Genomic DNA, 16952 nt, shown 5'->3' on the forward strand with positions numbered 1-16952 from the left:
GGCGCAGGGACGAAGGATGGGGCACGTCGGGAGGGAGGTGAGCAGCAGGGCTGAGCAGTGGGGGGGTGTCTTTGTTGACTCCCCCCAGGCAGGCTGCAGGATGGCGTGAATTTGTCAGGCCTCAGCCCCACAGGGAGGGTAGGGGCACATCTGTCGTGTCCCACCCCCAGGGGCTGCAGTAGGTGGGGGGATGAGGAGGTGACATGGGGGGCAAGGCAGTGGGAGCCCCTGTGCAGGGTGGTGATATTCAAGGGGGGGACCCCAGACCCCCCTCAACACCCCAGACCCTCCCTGAGCATTGGGGAAATCTCCAGTGGAAGGACACCCCTAAACTCCCACTTTGGCGGGGGGCAGCGCAGAACTGGCAGCCCCCCTCAAACCAGCCAGCCAGATTTGGCAGGGGGGAGGGGGGAATCCTTCCAGCCTCCCCCAATGCCATGCTGGGAGGAAGGGGGTACTGAACTGGGAAAACAGGCACAGCCCCCATTAGTGTGTACGTGGGGAGGAGGGTGTCTTTGGGGTACAGCTCTAGCTACTAACCTGGGTGGGGGGCTAGCGAGGGGGGGGACTGGAGAGAGTATATGTTAATATATTTTATTTAATAAAAGCTAAAACCCGCAGAGCGCCTGTGTGCGGCCGCCAGCTCTTGTGTCCCCACCCCGTGTGTCCCCCCCTCCCCTATTTATTGTGTCCAGGGCAGGGACCACATTCATTTTCTCCCCAAAACTGTGTCTTTTGTTGCAAAATGACTGTTTGGGACCCCCCCCCACCCTCCTGGTGAGATCCTGGGAGGGGGACATGGGGACAGGTGACACACTAGTGTCCCCCAGCCCCCGGGGGGGGCCCTCCCTGCTCCCTCTACCCCCATAATCCCACTTCCCCTCCCCGACCGTGCTGACTGTGTACAGATCTCTCATAAACAGATGGAGATGAAAGCTGCTCTGGAGGGTCGCGTGGCTCTGTGAGGGGGGTGTTTGGGTGAAAACACAGCCAAAAAGGGGCAAAATACACCCCTCTAGAAGGGAGGGCTCAGGGAGACATTGGCCCTGGGGCCAGAAACAGGCTTGGGGACACGGGGAGCCTGGGGGAAGGGACAGGGGGAAGGGGACACGCAGCCCTCCGCCTCTCTCTGTTGGTTTTTATTGCATTTATATATAATATATATTCAAACTTTTACAATAATTTTAACTTGATAACATCCAAGTTCGATTTGGTTTTAATACATATAAAATTAGGCCTCTAACAGTGACGGGGAGCCCTCGCTGCCACTCCCCCCCAGAAGAGATCTCCTTAAAAGTAACAGAAAATTAAAGGACCTTCCCGGTTCCTGGGGGCTCCGGCCACTGCCCCAGGGAGGCCGGGGGGGGGGTAGGGGCGGAGAAGGGCCAAACCAAGTGCAAATCACTGATATGTACAAACTAGACAAGCATCTCTCTGCAAACACCCCCGGGGTGGGGGGGAGAGGGAGGGAGGGAGGGAGGAGGGGGTGCAGCACCCCCAGGGGGACCAGAGCCCCCAGGGAAGAAGGGGGAGCCCTGAAGAATGTGAGGGCTGGTGCCGGGGAGGGGGCCAGGTCCCCCTCAGAAGAGTGTGAGAGGGGACCGGGGGGCCACGTTAGTACAAAAATCCCCCACCCCCCTATCTCTGCGTGGGTCCTGGGGAGGGAAGGGACCCCCGAGCCGAGGCTATGCCGCCTCCAGTGGTCTGGGGGGACTGCGAGGATGAGGAGGGAGGGAACAGGGGCGGGGGGAGGGTCCTTAACAAGTCAATACAAAGCTCAAAGTGTTAGTAGGGATGATGCGTGCCCGGAGCCCCCCCGCGCTGGCCGGGGGCTGGGGGGGCTCATGACGGCATGCACTGCACCCGGTCCGGCCCCTCTTCCTCATCATCCGAGGTGTCGGAGGAGCTGGGAGACTCATCTGAGTCGCCATCCGGTGCTCCTGGCTCTCTTCGGCGCTGCCAGGGAGGGGGGCAGAGAAAGGGGGTGAACAGGCTGGGGGAGCAGCGGGCAAAGGTGGGGGGACATAGAGGGGACCCCAGCACCTACCCGGTGATGGCGTCTCTGTCGCAGGTGGTGCATAAGGAACCAGAGCATGTGGCTGTCAAACATGTCTGTGTGGTGGAGGCTGTCCTCATCCCGCTCCAGCTTGTTCTTCTTGATCACCTGGGGCCAGGCAAGGTGCGGGGGGTCAGGGGGCTGCGGGGCTGGGGGGAACCCAGCCCTCTGACCCCTTCCCCCACCTCACTGTCTGGGTCTCACCTCCTTGAGGCCGGCCAGCTCAGTGGGATTCTCTGCCGTGGGCGCCCAAATCTTGACGTCGTGGTCGAGGCCGCTGGTGGCCAGGACAGGGAGGTGGGGATGGGGCTCCAGGCAGTTCACCTGGGGGCAAGAGGAGGGGGTGTCACCCAAACAGGGCAGGAGGAGTGACCCCAGCACCCACAAGCTCTCTGGTGGCTCTCTAGCCCATCACTCTGGCCTCAAGTTGGGGTCATGAGAGGAGAGCAACATGAGAGGAGATGGGGAGCCCTTGTGGGGCTCCGTGATGTGGTCTTCCCATGGGACCCCCCAGCACAGAGAGGGGCTGCCAGCCCCGGCATCCCCACACTCTGGCTTTGGGAAGGGGGGGACACACGCCACCCCACTCATGAGCAAACCCCAAAACCTGGGGTGCCCCCAAGTAATTCATGGGGCACCAAGCCCAGTGCACCCTTAGAGGCAACAGGTGCAAGGAAAGTGGGGAACCCCAAGCCAGGCAGCAAACCCAACAGGAAAGGGGCCACATCCACCCCAGTGCGCTGAAGCCCAGCTTTGGCTGTCAGGGAGGTCCTCGGGCCGGATCCAGCCCCACAACGGCTCTGCCGGCTGGGGGTGGTGGTGCCAGCAGCCGCCAGGAGCTGGCAGTGGGCCGCGGCCACCCGGACAAAAGGCAACTGTGGGGCCGGTGGAGGAGCAGCACAGCGGGGACCAGCTCGGCCAGGAGTGGGAGGGAGCAGTGGACAGGGCTCTGCTGCCCGTCCCCACGCCAGCGAGGCACTTGCCATCCCCTCAACACCAACCCAAAACCTGTCCCCCTTCTGCCTGCCCGGACCCAGGTGCCAGGGCTGCCAGAAGCACATCCCCTCCCCTCTCAGCCCTGTGCCCATGGGGGACAGGTACTGACCGCCAGGGCAGTGTGTGAGACCAAGTGTCTGCCGGCTCTGAGCCGAAACAGGGCACAGATCCCCCCGCCAGCGCAGGCAGCAGCTGCTCGGGACCTGACCGCTGTCGGCTGGAGCCTGGGAAATTCAGCACAGGGCTGGCCCCGGTGCAGCTGCGTCCCTTTCCTGGATGTGACTGGTTGAGGATGCAGCTGCTTGCCCAGCAGGGAGCAGCGCCCGGATCTGGACCAGGAGCATGCAGCTCTCCTCACAAAGCCCACACATCCCCGCTGGGACGGGGGAAGGGTAGGGGGCTGCCCCATCCTGGACAGTAGCAGCTCTGACGTCCCCACCCCTCCTTCAGTGACAAGCACCCCATGGGCATTTGGGCAAAATCCCTGTGGGATTTTGTATGCCAGAAGACCTTCAAGGCACCGTGGCCCTTGCTAGCATGCCTCAGCTGTCCCTGCTGTCGCTCCCCAGGCAGGAGCAGTGCTGAGCACCCTGCACATGGGACACCAGGAGCCTGCGAGGGCCCTGCTTGGCTTTTGGTAGAAAAAGCACAGAGAGCAGTGGCAAGTTCATGTGGGCATGTGGAAGTGGCTTGAGCTGGTGGGGACATAAAGCCCAGCTCGCAGGGGGTGGAGTAGCAGGGCAGCACAGGGACTCACCACTCCTCCCTTGTCACCCTCCATGAACTGCACAATCTGGCAGGACGATTTCTCCCACAGGAAGATGTGGCCGCAATCGCTGCCGCTCACCACAAACTCGCTTTTTGGGCCATAAAAGTTGACGCCTTTCACTGAAAGGAGAGAAACAAGCAGCCCGAGGCCATCAGGAGCCCTCCCTGCCATGAATTCGCTTCCTGCCTGGCAGCCAGCGAGTTTCCAGGGTTACCGGTGTGGATCTCTTCCGTCCCCAGACACATAATAGCTCATTCTTTGCAAGCCCAAGAGTTTGTGTTAAGGGTCTTTGAGAGGAAGACGAAACACTAAGAGCTGCAGAAATAAGCTAAAAGCAGGCAATTATTCTTCCAGGTTGCTCTGGGGATGGCCCCTCACCTTCACACTGCCCCAAAGCCTGGTTGCAGGTGCGAGGAGGGGTAAGCCACGCTCCATGCCCCCCTCCCGGGGTGTAGGCAGCGAGCTTGGCCCTGCTCACTGCTGGGGAAGAGGACATGGTGGTGGTGGGAGGTCGACAGAGACCTGGGAAGTGCCCCCAAGCTCCCCCACAGTGGGGGATGCAGCCTGCCAGGGGTGGTCTGCCCCAACATCTGTCCCAGCTGGTCCTTACCAGTGGCATTATTGCGATGTCCCTTGTATCTCTTGATGTACTCTGCTCCATCGCTGTGAGAAGAGTTGAAGAGATAAATGTCTTCATCGTTGTAGCTGGCCAACAGCTCTGGCATAGGATGGAAGAGATGGGCATCAGCAGGGAGCACACGGAGATAGTCTCTCTGCTAGGGGTGGGTATGCTGCAAGACCCCCGGGTGCTCCATCCCACAGTGCCACAGCCCCGGCTACCCGTGACTCGCCCATCAGCCCTGCACAGCAGGATCGCCTCTGCAGGTTTCCAGCAGTCACGGGATGCCACAGCGCCTGTATGGCCCCCAGCCTGTGGCACGGTCACTCACCTGAGCCGTCATGGCTGTAGACAAGACAGGTGATGTTGGCTTTGGACTCACTGTTCACCTAGGGAAAGCACAGACACCTCTGCTCCCACCTCCTCCTCCCACAGTGTGCCAGCACACCTACGCTAGCCATCTGCCTGCTTAGAGCTCGGTGCATAAGTGACTGCTCTGCAAGGGCTGCAAAGTCAGACCATAAAACCACTGCCTCTTCCTACGCCAAGGCAGGACTTTATGGACAGTGGAAGATTTGGGTCAAGGAAAAAAAACAAAGCCGAGACAGTTTGTTCGGCCTCTCCAGCTGTTTTCCAGGCAGGAAGCCTGCAATAGGCTTGGCCAGCGAGTGCTTCTCAGCCACTCCTACACTAAGCTCCTGAGGGAGTGCTCCACAGATCCGGGCAGTGAGGTCTGCCCAGGCCCCATCCCAGGCTCTTGCTCTGCGGCGAGTGCTGCTGGCACCAACCCGGCTACAGGAGCTGGGCAAAGGCCGGTCCTGCTGGTGAGGCTGGTATGGCCAGCCCCTCTGTCAGCAGGAGACCTAGCTGCTTGTCATTAACCCTGCAGCGGACGCAGTGTACCCCCCAGGTTTGCCCACCCATCAGGCTCAGCTTTGCTCGTTGCCGGCACACAGGGCACACGAGCTGCAGCGCTGTGGCAGGGCTGCCGCCCACCCACGCAGGTGGCCACCATGGCATGTTCTCTGCTGGTCCACCCACCCACTATCTCTCTCACGCCACGTCCCTGCAGGGGAGGGTGCTGCCCATCGGGCCAGTACACCACAAAATCAAGCCACTTACCAAGTGGTGAGGGCAGAACTTCTTTAGCACACCGTTGTTCTCATTCTCATCTATTTTCCGCTGGTCATAAATCCTGGGGGAAGGACAACAGGTGTTTGGCACTCACTCGAGACACGAGGGATGCCAAGCCGATAGGCATGGAGGGCTGGCGCTGCCCACCTCTGTGGGCTGGGGCAGGAAGAGAGCAGCAGATCTCCCCGACCACGCAGACACCATGTCTGAACCAGCTCTGAAACCACGACTTGTCCCAATGCTGGCCAGAGGCTCCGACCTTTGCCAAGCGATCTGCAGAGCTGTGAGTGGCCCAGACTGGCAGAAGCCTCAGCCAAAGCAGCTTAATGTCACCTCTTGTTATGTTGGAGGCATTGCTTGGTGATGCGTGACAATGTCAAAGCCTGCATGCACACAGGCTATGACCTGCATTTGGGGCTCTGTCAGCCCAGAGGCTGCTCTGCAAGGGGGGACGTGACTGCCATTGTGCCTGTCCCTTGGCTGGCTTGGGCTCCTCTGCGTCCCCAACCTCCCCTCCCTGATGTGGAAGCCCACCAGGAGCTGCCCAGTGGTGGGGAAGCTGGGGAAGAGGAGGCACTTGGATATGGGCAGAGAACAAAGAGAGAGCAACAGAACGGGAAGGAGGGGAGGCTGTGTTTTGAGCAACAATCCTGGGTTCTTCTGAAAGCTACCAAGCTAGCGAGGCACCGGCGCTGCTGTTTGAGCAGTCTGCGAGCCCATGTGTTAAGTGTTTCCATGCCCAGCGCCCCAGGAGCTGCTGCCTGCATGCCAGACACCCGCATGGCTGGCGCTCCAGGGAGCTGATGCCGCATAAGTGATCTCAATGGCAGGGCTGCAGCATCCTCCCACTCTCCGAAGAGCGGCCCCTATGCATCCTCAGGGGGCCAAGTGATGCCACAGTTCTGCTCGCTCTCAGGGAGCTGGGAAGCAGGCAGTCTTGGTGCATGTTCGATTCACCTCTGCCCAAAACAGGCGCCACACGAGTTGCACCTTAAAATCCGCCAGCCGCAAAGGAGCTCTGCACTGATGCAGGGAGCCAAGGGGCCAGACACACAGACACAGCCTGGTCCCATGCCAGGGGCTCTCCTGAGTGTTTCAAAGGCCAGGGGAGCTTGCATTTGTCACTTAAGGAGCTCAGTCCCGCTGAAACCAAGACCATCCCCGAGCCTTAATCTCATCTCCGATGCCCTCCAGGCACTGCCTGCAGGTGGGGGATGGAGAGGAGGTTTATCGGCCGTTTGTTAAGAACATTGCTAGTTCCTGAGGGGAGGACTGCCCGGCTTCAGGGCAGGCTGGACAGTGGATCCCAGGGTTAAACCTCAAAGGATCCAAATCCTCCTCTATTAATCCCCCTTGTGTTCCTGCTGTTATGGGAGAATAGGCTTTGGAGGCATTAATGATTGAAGCCACAAGCACTTCTGCAGGGGACATCAGATTTCAGAGCTTGCAGAGGTACCAACTGAGCCCCACAGGGATGTTCAAGTCCACTCTAGGGGCTCAGTCTGGGCCCCCAGCACAGACTCACCTGACAAACTGATCTCTGCCTCCCACAGCAAACTGGTAGGTGTTGGCTGGGTTCACATAGATGGTGTATAGACCTACTTTCTTCTCCTTTTCCTTTGTCACAACCAGTTTCCTTTAAGAGACAAGGAAAAATAACAACAAAAAAAATCCACCTCAAATTCAAAACAGGGTCCAGATGGGAAAAGCAGGAGCTGTGAGAGTCTCTTACTCACTCTCAGAAAAAAAAAAAACAAAACACCACCAACAACAAAAAAACCCACCACCCAACCATTTCAGCCTCCCAGCTGAAGCAAGCACATGTTCTGTCTGCGACTCAAACAGCGCAGAGTGAAATCATTCTCCGGCGTTTTCCTCCGAAAAGTCTGAAGGGTTTCAGGGCCTGAACTCAAGCCCAACGGAGCCTGACAGGCAGTGGCGAGGGCAGAATCGGATTAACTCCAGAGCAGAAATGCTTTGCTGTTATTTTTCCCCACCCGCCTCACTGTAATAAGGCCCAGATTTAACGAAATCCGACACATACCATCCCCCCTCCCCCAGGAGCTCAATATTTCGGCTTTGCAGACACGAATACAAACTGAGGCAGCATCCTCAAGAAGGAACAGCCAGCTCAAACGCTTGTCTTTCTTCTAATTATACCGTTTGGCTTAATGAAAGATGGGAGCTGCCTACAGTCTGCCTGCGAACCCTGCCTCCAGAGCGGTTTCACGCTCACAGGGTGACAATTCCCTGCGAGCATCAAACCCAAACAGCAGCGTGGATCCCCACGAAGAAAGAGGAGGGACAGACCCATGCCAGCCTACTGACCAACAGACTCCTCTCCAAACAGACCCGGCAAATGGAGGGGGGAAGTGGGGATGAGGATTAAATGTGGCTGTTTTGAAATGCCCTGGCAGTTTTTGTCCTGGTTATGAAACAGATGGGTTTAAGGCTGTAGACAAAAGCACTCGCATATACAAATAAAACCAAACCACCGGGAGATGAACGCTGAAGCCCTCGGTTTTAAGCAGGATCATCTTCAAAATAATATGCTGTTGTATTGGAAAAGTACCCCGATACCAAAACCAGGCGTCTGTTTGAATACCCACTGGGGATTTATTTTGGAAGCTTGTCAGAAACGACACATCTCTCAGCGATACGGGTTAAGATCCAGCATGCACCATCCGGCTGCTTGCTAATTATTGTTTTTCAATTAACTGCAATAGCGCTCATGCGATGAGCGAGTCAGGCGACCCACGAGCTCCAAGCTGCTGCCAGCATGGAGAAATTTCAGTGCTGTGATTAATCTGCCACTTCACTGCGCAGAAGGAGCATGGGACCCTCAGCGCTGCCCCTGGGATGGGTAAATGGATACAGGACAGGCAGCCTTTGGCAGCCACCGCAGCAGGCGTGCTTGCGCAGGGGCAGGGACCTGCTGCAGTGGTATTATTTCTGTTTCCTATCTCAACAGGACCCCATCCCAGGGAGGATGAGGGTTCAAATGCACTCATCTAATTAGCAAGGTTCATATCTGTATCCTCACATGAGATGGTCAGCCCCAGACCAGCCACCAAAAAGCATTCTGGTCTGACCCTGCACCTCAGGGAAGACAAAACAGCTTGAAAGCCAGAAAATACCTGTTTTCCCACTTTATGCCTATTGAATGGGCATGTGCTGCCGTGAAAATGCAGCAGCACAAGCGGGACCCACAGCCCTACGCAGCCGAGTGCTGCCCACTCGTGGGGGAGCCCCCCGAGACCCCAGATCTCCCTCTGGAGCTTCCCTGGTCCTGGCAACGGGAGCAGGTAGAGAAATACTCACGAGGCGGGCCGGTCTTGTCTCAGATCAATGGTGAAGACTACAGCATCTTCACCTGCTGATAGGAAAGTGCATGGAGAATCCGGTTCTAGGGCCAGCTGGAAGATAAATACTTGGGCATTGGTTCCCTTTTTACCCAACAAAGTGGCAAGATCCCTTTCTCCCAGCAAACCATCAGTCATTAACAGGAGCTGATGCAGCACCAAGCCCTCTATACCCTGCAGCCATGTGCTCACGTCACCGCTTTGCAGGCACCGAGACCCTCCTCATCACCCTCAGAGGTGACAGCAATTATAAAGAAGCATTTAAGAATCGGTCCCTCCATGGCAACAGATTTGCATTCACTATTCCTGGCAGCCGGTGTGCCAGAACGGCCCTGGGGCATTTCAGGGTTTCCTAGATGCTGCCCACTCCCTCCACAGGCTGGTCTGGGCTCACCTTGTGTGAAGCTCCTTTGTGCTGTGCCACGCGCTTGGTGTTTTTGCAGCACTGGGTGGCAGAGAGCTCGGCCACCCGGACCTGGCCGTCCCGAGCACACATTGCCAGAGTGGAGTCACCGCTGTTGGGGAGGAACTTGGCCTAGAAAAAAGCAAGTGGAGGGGTGGCTTTCAACGCCGGGGCAGGGGCTTGTGTACGCATGGATGGAAACGGGGTGAAACAGGAGAGAAATTGGCATGGCACAGCCTCTCTGAACACAGCTCCTGCCCATGGCCGTTCCCAAAACTGTTGCTCACCAGGGCCAGAGGAGCAGAAGGGGTAAGCTCTGCAGGGCATGGGGGCATCTCACCCCACCGTCCCCAGCCAGGGCTCCACCAGACAGTGGATTTTAGGGCACAGCAGTGGGTTTTGATGGTTAGTTACCACTGCACAGCAGCTGGACTCCTCCTACAGCCCCTAGCTTTAACAACAGGTTTCTCCTGCCCTGCACAGCATTATCCAGCTGAAATTACGTGCTTCTAGAGCAATCACCTACCCACCGTGGGGATCTTCTATCACCCCCAGCCCTCCGAGGACCCTCCCTGCATGCTCCTCACCTGGAAAACGTTGCTCTTGTGGCCACTCTCGAACTCCAGCACCGGCTGCCTCCTGACCCAGTCCCACACCACCACTTTGAGGTCATCGCTGCCACTGGCCAGCCACGTGCCACGCTGGTTAAAGTGCAGGGTGTTGACACAGCCCGTGTGGCCCTCCAGGCCATGCTGGAGGCGGAATCGTTGCACGAAGACCCTGGCCCCGCAGGCCTCATAGACGAAGCGGGCGCTGGAGCCCAGCTCCCTTTCCCGGAGGGCATGGACTGCCTGCCAGCGGGGCTGGGGCAGCGCCGAGGTCTCCGAGGACACCCAGTCCTCCAGGGCCTGCTCATCGTCAGAGGAGTCTTGGTCATGGTTGGCACGCTTGCGCTGGGCACGGCGGTGGGACTGCTGCTCCTCCTCTTCGTCCTCCTCCTCTTCCTCCTCTGAGTGTGACCGATCGAGGGCACGGTTCTCCTCATTTATGGAGTAGTGGCCCGTGTCGTCCATGCTATCAGAGTCCTTCTCTTCCCCCGAGCTCTCCGTGTCCGTGTCCCGGCTCTCTGTGCTGGTGCGGTTGGGCCCCACATCATCTCCTGTGAGGCTCAGGCTGAGGTCGGAGGCCTCCACCTCGATGCCAGAGGAGGTTTCTCGGCCCTCCTCGGCTGACATCTCCTCTGGGCTGCTGGACAAGCTGCCTGCGTGGTGCAGACAACACCGTGAACCTCCCCAGCAGGAGACCCCAGGCACGGACAGACTGGTCCCCGCTGGCACCCTTACCATTCACTATGTCTGTCTTCCCGTCCATGCTGCTTCCTTTATCCGACATCGTGTTTTCCAGAGCACTCACCCTGCATGCAAGAGAGGGAGAGAGCAGAAGCTGGAGCATCCCTGCTACAGCCAGTCTGCCGAGACAGGGACGTGCTGGCCTGTCCCTGTGTCGGTGGAGCCACATATAAACCCACGGCATTGCAGGCTGGTCTGGAGAGCACCACTTTCTAAGGGAAAACACAATCAGCAGAGAAGTGATGCACACGTGGCCACAGGCTTGGTGACCACACTCGATGCACAGAAGCATGCACAGCAACAAAAGCTCATAGGCTGTTGCTGAGGGCAGAGTGAATGGTAACATCCCTTGGCCTCCACTGAGGCACTCGCAGCTGAGTAACGAGGCCGCTTGGCACCATCCCCTGAACCCTGCTCCAGTTTCTAATTTGCTCAGATGCTGTCAACGTAGCAGGGAAGCAGATCTGTGACACATTGTGCTGCCTGTTCTCCTGCCTGTGGGATGGCTCCTGGCTCCCACTGTCTGTGCCTGGTCCCTGCTTCACCTCTCACAGTAAGACAGGTGCTTCCCGATCAGTGATCCCCAGCCAGGCTCAGGGGAAGGAGGAGGTGTTGACTCCAATGATTGCTACAGCAAGGCAGCTGTACAACACACATCCCTGGCTTGGGACAGGCAGGGAGGCAGGAGCGGGGCTCGGATCACAGGCAGATGAGGAAAGGTGGCTGGGGAGGCAGCAAGTCACAGTATCGAGAAACTTCTTGACACCTGCAGACCATAGGCAGCCAGTTAAAAGCTGCTCAGGCAGGTTTTTTTAACCCCAGCAACAGATTTTTTAAACACCTTCCCATGCACAAAATCCTCACAGCATCACCAAGGGGCTGTTCTCCTCCATGCCACAGACGGAACAGCAGCCCCAGACACCTGGCCAGCCTACTTGGCCTCCCCCAAGAGCAAGCTTTGGCCTTTGGCACCCCCACCAACTCAGCTCCTCCTGGGGAGCAGGCAAGAGCAGAACCAGGCAACGAGGCCAGGAGCTCCCTGGCATTTCCAGTTGCTCCAGGTGAGGTTCACCAATTCCTTACCAGCATATGGAAAACCAAAGGCAAGCACATTTTTGGCTCCCAGGCATTTCCCAGCCTTTGCTTTGGAGGGCCGGCTGCTGCAGGGAGGGGAGGCACGGGCTGCAGGAGCACTGACGGCCCCGCTGCATCCAGGGACAGCATCCAAAGTGGCCTAGGCTCCCCTCCGCTGCAGGGGCAGGTCCTGCGGGACTGTGGCTGTGAAGTGGAGCTGCCTCTGTGCCTGGGGGCTGCAGACCCTGCCCAGGATCACGGATCCAGCGCCCACAGGTGGCTTTTGGTGAGACCACCAGCGCCCAGCTGCCGGCAGAGCTGCCTCACCAGGTTACACCAAGACACAGGAGGAAAACACGCTGGAGTCACAAGCAGCAGAGGTTTTGCCAAGGTGGAGGGAAAAAAAAATTAAAAATAACATTTTGTTTATGCTTGCTTGTTCTTTACTCCCCTTCTATTTTTAGTCAAACTTTTTCATACTTGGTTTAGCTGCTTGCTCTTAACCAGTGTCAGGGAGTCTGCTAAAAGTTCCCCGTTTACACGCAAGGAAAAGCTGAGCCAGAACATCATTAACTCTGATTACGGCAAACACTCCGGAGACTAATCCTCACTAGATTGGGAATTAACACCAGCAGAGCCCCAAAGAGCCAAAGAAGGCAAAAAGCTCTGCCCACGCTGGGTCTGTCACTGCCAGTCCAAGCCTAGGCATGGCTCCCCTCTAAGAAACAGGCAATTTAGGAGGCAAGTGGGGCTCACTGAAGCTGCCGACCCAGAGGTATGGCTGCGGGGCGATGGACCAGGGGCCACCGCCACTGCCTGATGGCACTGTCACCACCTGATGGCACTGTGGCTGTGCCCGGGGAAGGCCTGGGCAGCCAAGCTGGCTCCGGCTGAAGCCTGATAAAAGCTCTTACAGTGTAGGAGCGTTTATAAGGAAACCAAGTTTATGCAACTGAAAACACCAGCGAGCTTCAGCCAACTGCAGCCACTCGCTCAATAACAAGAGTAGCGGTGCAGAAATAAAAGATAAAGTGTTTTCTGCAGCTTCAGTTTTAACTATTCCCCAGTTGGTGCTGCCAGCCTGCACAGAATCACTTTAAAACCACTGACACTGTGGAGAGGCGGTGGAAAGGACTGAAAAGCAAAGCAGGGGACGAGAGCTGCCCCAGACCCTCAGCCCTCCTCTCTCCTGCCCAAACCTGCCAGATCTCCACTCTGCGCTGGCAGCCAGATGCGGTGCCGAGCCCAGCCCTCCAGCACCGGCAGCTCTCGGCACGTGAAGGCTTTGTGCTGGTGGCGCGATGAAGAGCGGGTGTTCACCTCCTGCAAAGCACCAAGGCTCAGCCCTACGAGGGGATTACTCACCGCCGCGGCGGGGGCGGCTTGTGCACACTCAGCCGGCAAGTTTGCAGTGCTGCAGACGGTGCCCTGTGCCTGCCCAGGTCTGTCCCCAGGGGCTGTGTGCAGGACCAGGAGGGAGCTTGGGCAGGACTGGTTTTAATTTACTGCTCTAAGTGGCAAGGCGACTCTGTCCCTCGTATGGCGCCTGTCATGCCAGATGACTAAGGAACAGGCTCAAAACACCGCAGTGCTCAGCTATGGCTTAACTCCCCGCCGCTCAAGCTCGAGTAGTCAGGAAATCGGAAAGTCCATGAACAGGACAACTTTCACTCCGCCAGTTATTGTGCCTTCAGTGGCATTATTAATCCAAGGGGCTGGGAGTCTTTGCATGTACAAAAGGAACCGAGTTTGGACTTTGCTCCTCGGTAGTTATTTTCCTCCGCCAAATTGCCTATTCAGATCTGTCATTAACACTCTTTCACGGCAGCCTTTTCACGAAGGTGAGGAACAAGAAACACGCTTTCAGAGGAAAGGAATCCATTAGCAAATAATTAGCCTGACTTCATTTCTCATCCACCCACACCAGAGGACCATAACCTTGCTAGGAAATTAAGCAAATTGCGGGGAAAAAAAGCCCCTAGCTGCCTCGGCGGATCTAACAGCAGGGACAGACACAGCCTCTGCCAGTGCCACGGACACCACAGGGGACACTGGGATCCCCAGCCATCTTCTATGCCCAGGAGCACAACGCTAGCCTATGCCAGCTGCCCGGTACTGATGGATAGGCAAGCTAGGTGCTCGGCACCGACAGCTCTGCGTCAGCCTCCCCAGCCACCCACCAGCTCCACCCGCAGGCACCGAAGCCATTCACGTGGCAGGGAGATTAAAGTGTGCGTAGACCGGCAGCCCCGCGGCACGGCACAGCACAGCGTGCCATCGACACTCGAGGGCTCAGGCAGCGACAAACCGGCAGCAAGCGGACACGGGGGAATGCTACGCTCGAGTTACCAATGGCTGGAAATGCAGATGGCCCTGAAGGTATTGCTTCCACCTCCCCAAACTGGGGAGCATTGGTTGAGGGATGCAATGAGACACCGCTCGGTGTGGACTGGAGGAAGCTGGGACACGGTCAGCCATGCAGAGAGCCCCGAGCCCTCACCAAGAGATTTGAACCTGTCACCAAGCTGCTAGTGCCAGGCTGGGTCTCCCTGCCAAGGTGGCAATGTCTCAGGGCGCATGGCTGGAACCAGTGAACCCCGCGTGGTTCCAGGGCACCGTGCAGAGTGACCCCAGGAGCTGACATGTTGACTCCAGGGAACTGCAGAACCCACATCTGGACAGGATCAGTGCTCCCAGCTTCACATGCTCAAAGCCTCACTCCAGCACCCTTGTGAGAGTCCTAAAAATATCACTCCGCATGCCACAGCCTCCTGGCTGCCGGGATTGAGCTGCGGGTGCTGCCACAGCATGCCAGGCTCAGGCTGCCATGTCAGGACTCACACCACTGTGCCTTCCCAATGGTTTGCCAGGCTCCAAGCCCCCAAACCATCACAATACCAGTCAGCATCTCCAACGGCCGTGCCCAAGAGATAGTCCTTTCCATCCCAAGCCGATACCCCAACCTGTAAAGCCACGAGCCAGCGGGACACAGGCCATGCTCTGTGCAGCAGATGGCTCCAGTCCCTCACTGCTACCCGAGATCTGCCACCCATCTGCGCCGGCACTCAGTGCCCCTCCGCAGCACCCACAGGACTTGGCCACATGCCGTGGCATTGCCAACCCAGCCACTTTACACCTGGAAACCCAGTGCTTGCAGCCGCTTAGTCCCTGAATGATCTGCCATTAAAATATTTACATAGCTATATAAACACCTTAATAGCCAGGCTCCACAGGCACTCTGCACCCAGACCGTGTTTGGGCTACATAAAGCAAAGAAGCAACAGGGCCAGAAGCGAGCAAGGGGTGTTTTTGACCCACCAAGAGCCCCTCACCTCAGTTTCCACCACCCTGGCACACCAAGACGCCCACAGGATGCCACAGCACAGCCTCGTGCCTGCCTTTACACCGGGTCCCTCCTGCACATGTGTCGCACGGGGCTCCGCTGAGCCTCTTCTATTTAAGGAAAGTTTTCTCATCAGACCTGGACCGAGGCAACCTCGTTTGTTCACTGCAGAGGAGCCCTCTTCCCCCCGCCCCGAGATGGTGTTGGGGGGTTTAAACCCCCAGTTAAACCTCCCGCGACAAGCAGGTTTCTACCCCGAACAGCCCTTGCAGGGGAGGGGCTGGCCAGGCACCTCTGGTTTGCCAAGACATGGGCAGAAACCTGCCAGTGGGTCGCGTTCTGGAGAGCCTTGGTTAATTACAAACCTGCCCGGGAGCCCAGCAGATCCTAGTGACAATGCTAATTAAGCAGTTTCCCATTTGCAATTACACGGAGGTCTGGGATCCCCATCTCGGAGCATCCTGGGCACAGAAGCACCTCTTTGGGCGATGCAGCGCCCACCTCCCCACTGCTTTTCCCAGCCATCCCACAGCACAGCCAGGGGGATGGCATGAACCTGCTCCCAGTGCAGGCAGAGCCTAATTAACTGCAGCTAACAAGCACCAGCTGCCTCAGCATGCAGCACCACCCCTTCCCTGTCCAGCACCCAGGAAGGCCGAGGCTCCTGGCTCTCCAGGGGAGCACAGTGGTCCCAGGGCTGAGGAAAGCCTGGCCAGCAGGAGAAATCCTGCAGGAGCAAAGAGGGGAGCAGCCAGAGCAGCCCAAGACCACTCCACTGACACGAATAATTCAGCATTGCAAAGGAGACAAGGGCAGATGCAGCCCTAGCCTCCACCTCTGCAGCAAGCAGGATAGACAGACGGACAGAAGGCAAGCGCTGCCGGACCCAGGGCGTCCCACTCACCTGCGCAGCAGCGGCAGCGGTGCTGCGGGCAGCAAGTGCCGAGGCCGGAAGTTCGCTGGCAGCTGACGGAAACGACAGGTTAAAGCCCAGCAGCACAGGGCCCAGCCGCACCTGCCCCGGGGACCCCTGCTCCCTGGGAACCCCCTGGGGACAACAGGGACTGTCCTGGAAGGGAGGGGGTGAGGAAGGCCCAAGGACAATGAGGTTTGGACCTGGGAGGGCAGGAGGGACCCTCAGCTGAGCTCTGCCCCAGGACCGAGGTAGTGAAACCAGCTCTAGGGCTGAAAAGGACCCCCAGTGCCTCCTCAAGGCACTGTGACACCACGGGGGCACTGGGGAAGGAGCCCTGGGGGCAGGGGGGGACCCTCAGCAACACGCCAAGGCGGGACAACACCCTGGGGACAGCAGGGGTACACTCAACATCCCCCCAAAGAGATGATGAAACCACGGAGGTGACAGGGACCAGCCCTGAGAACAGAAGGGACTCCCCAGTACTCCCTGAAAGGGATGGCAACACCCCTGGGGCAACAGGGACCGACCCTGGGGGCAGAAGGGACCCCCAACCCTTCCCAAGGGCTGATGAGCCCTTCGAGGCAACAGAAACCAGCCCTGGAGGCAAGAGAGCCCACCCCAACACCCTCCCCAAAGCACAACGTCCCCAGGAGAGCAGCAAGGACCCCCCCAAAGGCACAACGACCTCCTAGGGGCAGCAGGGACCCTCTAGGAGCAACAGGGACCCTCCCAGCGCCCCCCCCAAAGGCGCAGAGACCCCCCGGGGGCAGCAGGGACCCCCAGTGCCCGATGACCGCAGGGGGGTACCTCGCCCCCGCCCCCAGCCGCCCCCGAAGGCCTGGTACACCGCGAGGGCGGCCGGACCCCCCGGGCTAGGCCCCCTCCGGAGGAGTCCTCCCGGCCCGGCCCCGAGCGGGCCCCGCCCCCGGCC

The 16952-nt window shown here is 58.4% G+C and overlaps 1 protein-coding gene across 5 annotated transcripts in view; it reads right to left on the bottom strand.

Annotated features, from left to right (window-relative positions):
- Positions 1-1498: 1498 nt before the first annotated feature.
- The window catches only part of DCAF8 (DDB1 and CUL4 associated factor 8), a 28759-nt gene continuing 13305 nt past the window's right edge, over positions 1499-16952 (bottom strand). For 3 of the 5 annotated variants that reach the window (XM_010566878.1, XM_010566877.1, XM_010566876.1), the window contains 13 exons: positions 16010-16071; positions 10683-10753; positions 9927-10600; positions 9331-9471; positions 8896-8990; positions 7100-7210; positions 5563-5635; positions 4772-4829; positions 4432-4539; positions 3810-3940; positions 2261-2380; positions 2048-2164; positions 1499-1956 (listed from right to left, as the gene is read on the bottom strand). In XM_010566878.1, coding sequence (XP_010565180.1) covers positions 1843-1956; positions 2048-2164; positions 2261-2380; positions 3810-3940; positions 4432-4539; positions 4772-4829; positions 5563-5635; positions 7100-7210; positions 8896-8990; positions 9331-9471; positions 9927-10600; positions 10683-10753; positions 16010-16071 — 1875 coding nt within the window. In that variant the 3' untranslated portion in view covers positions 1499-1842. Of the gene's footprint in view, positions 1957-2047; positions 2165-2260; positions 2381-3809; positions 3941-4431; positions 4540-4771; positions 4830-5562; positions 5636-7099; positions 7211-8895; positions 8991-9330; positions 9472-9926; positions 10601-10682; positions 10754-16009; positions 16077-16828; positions 16851-16952 lie in introns of those variants that run through there. The other 2 variants (XM_010566880.1, XM_010566879.1) reach the window with 2 other exon arrangements.

This window comes from Haliaeetus leucocephalus, unplaced genomic scaffold, assembly GCF_000737465.1.
Source record: "Haliaeetus leucocephalus isolate CR32 unplaced genomic scaffold, Haliaeetus_leucocephalus-4.0 Scaffold219, whole genome shotgun sequence".
NCBI classification, from domain to species: Eukaryota; Metazoa; Chordata; class Aves; order Accipitriformes; family Accipitridae; genus Haliaeetus; species Haliaeetus leucocephalus.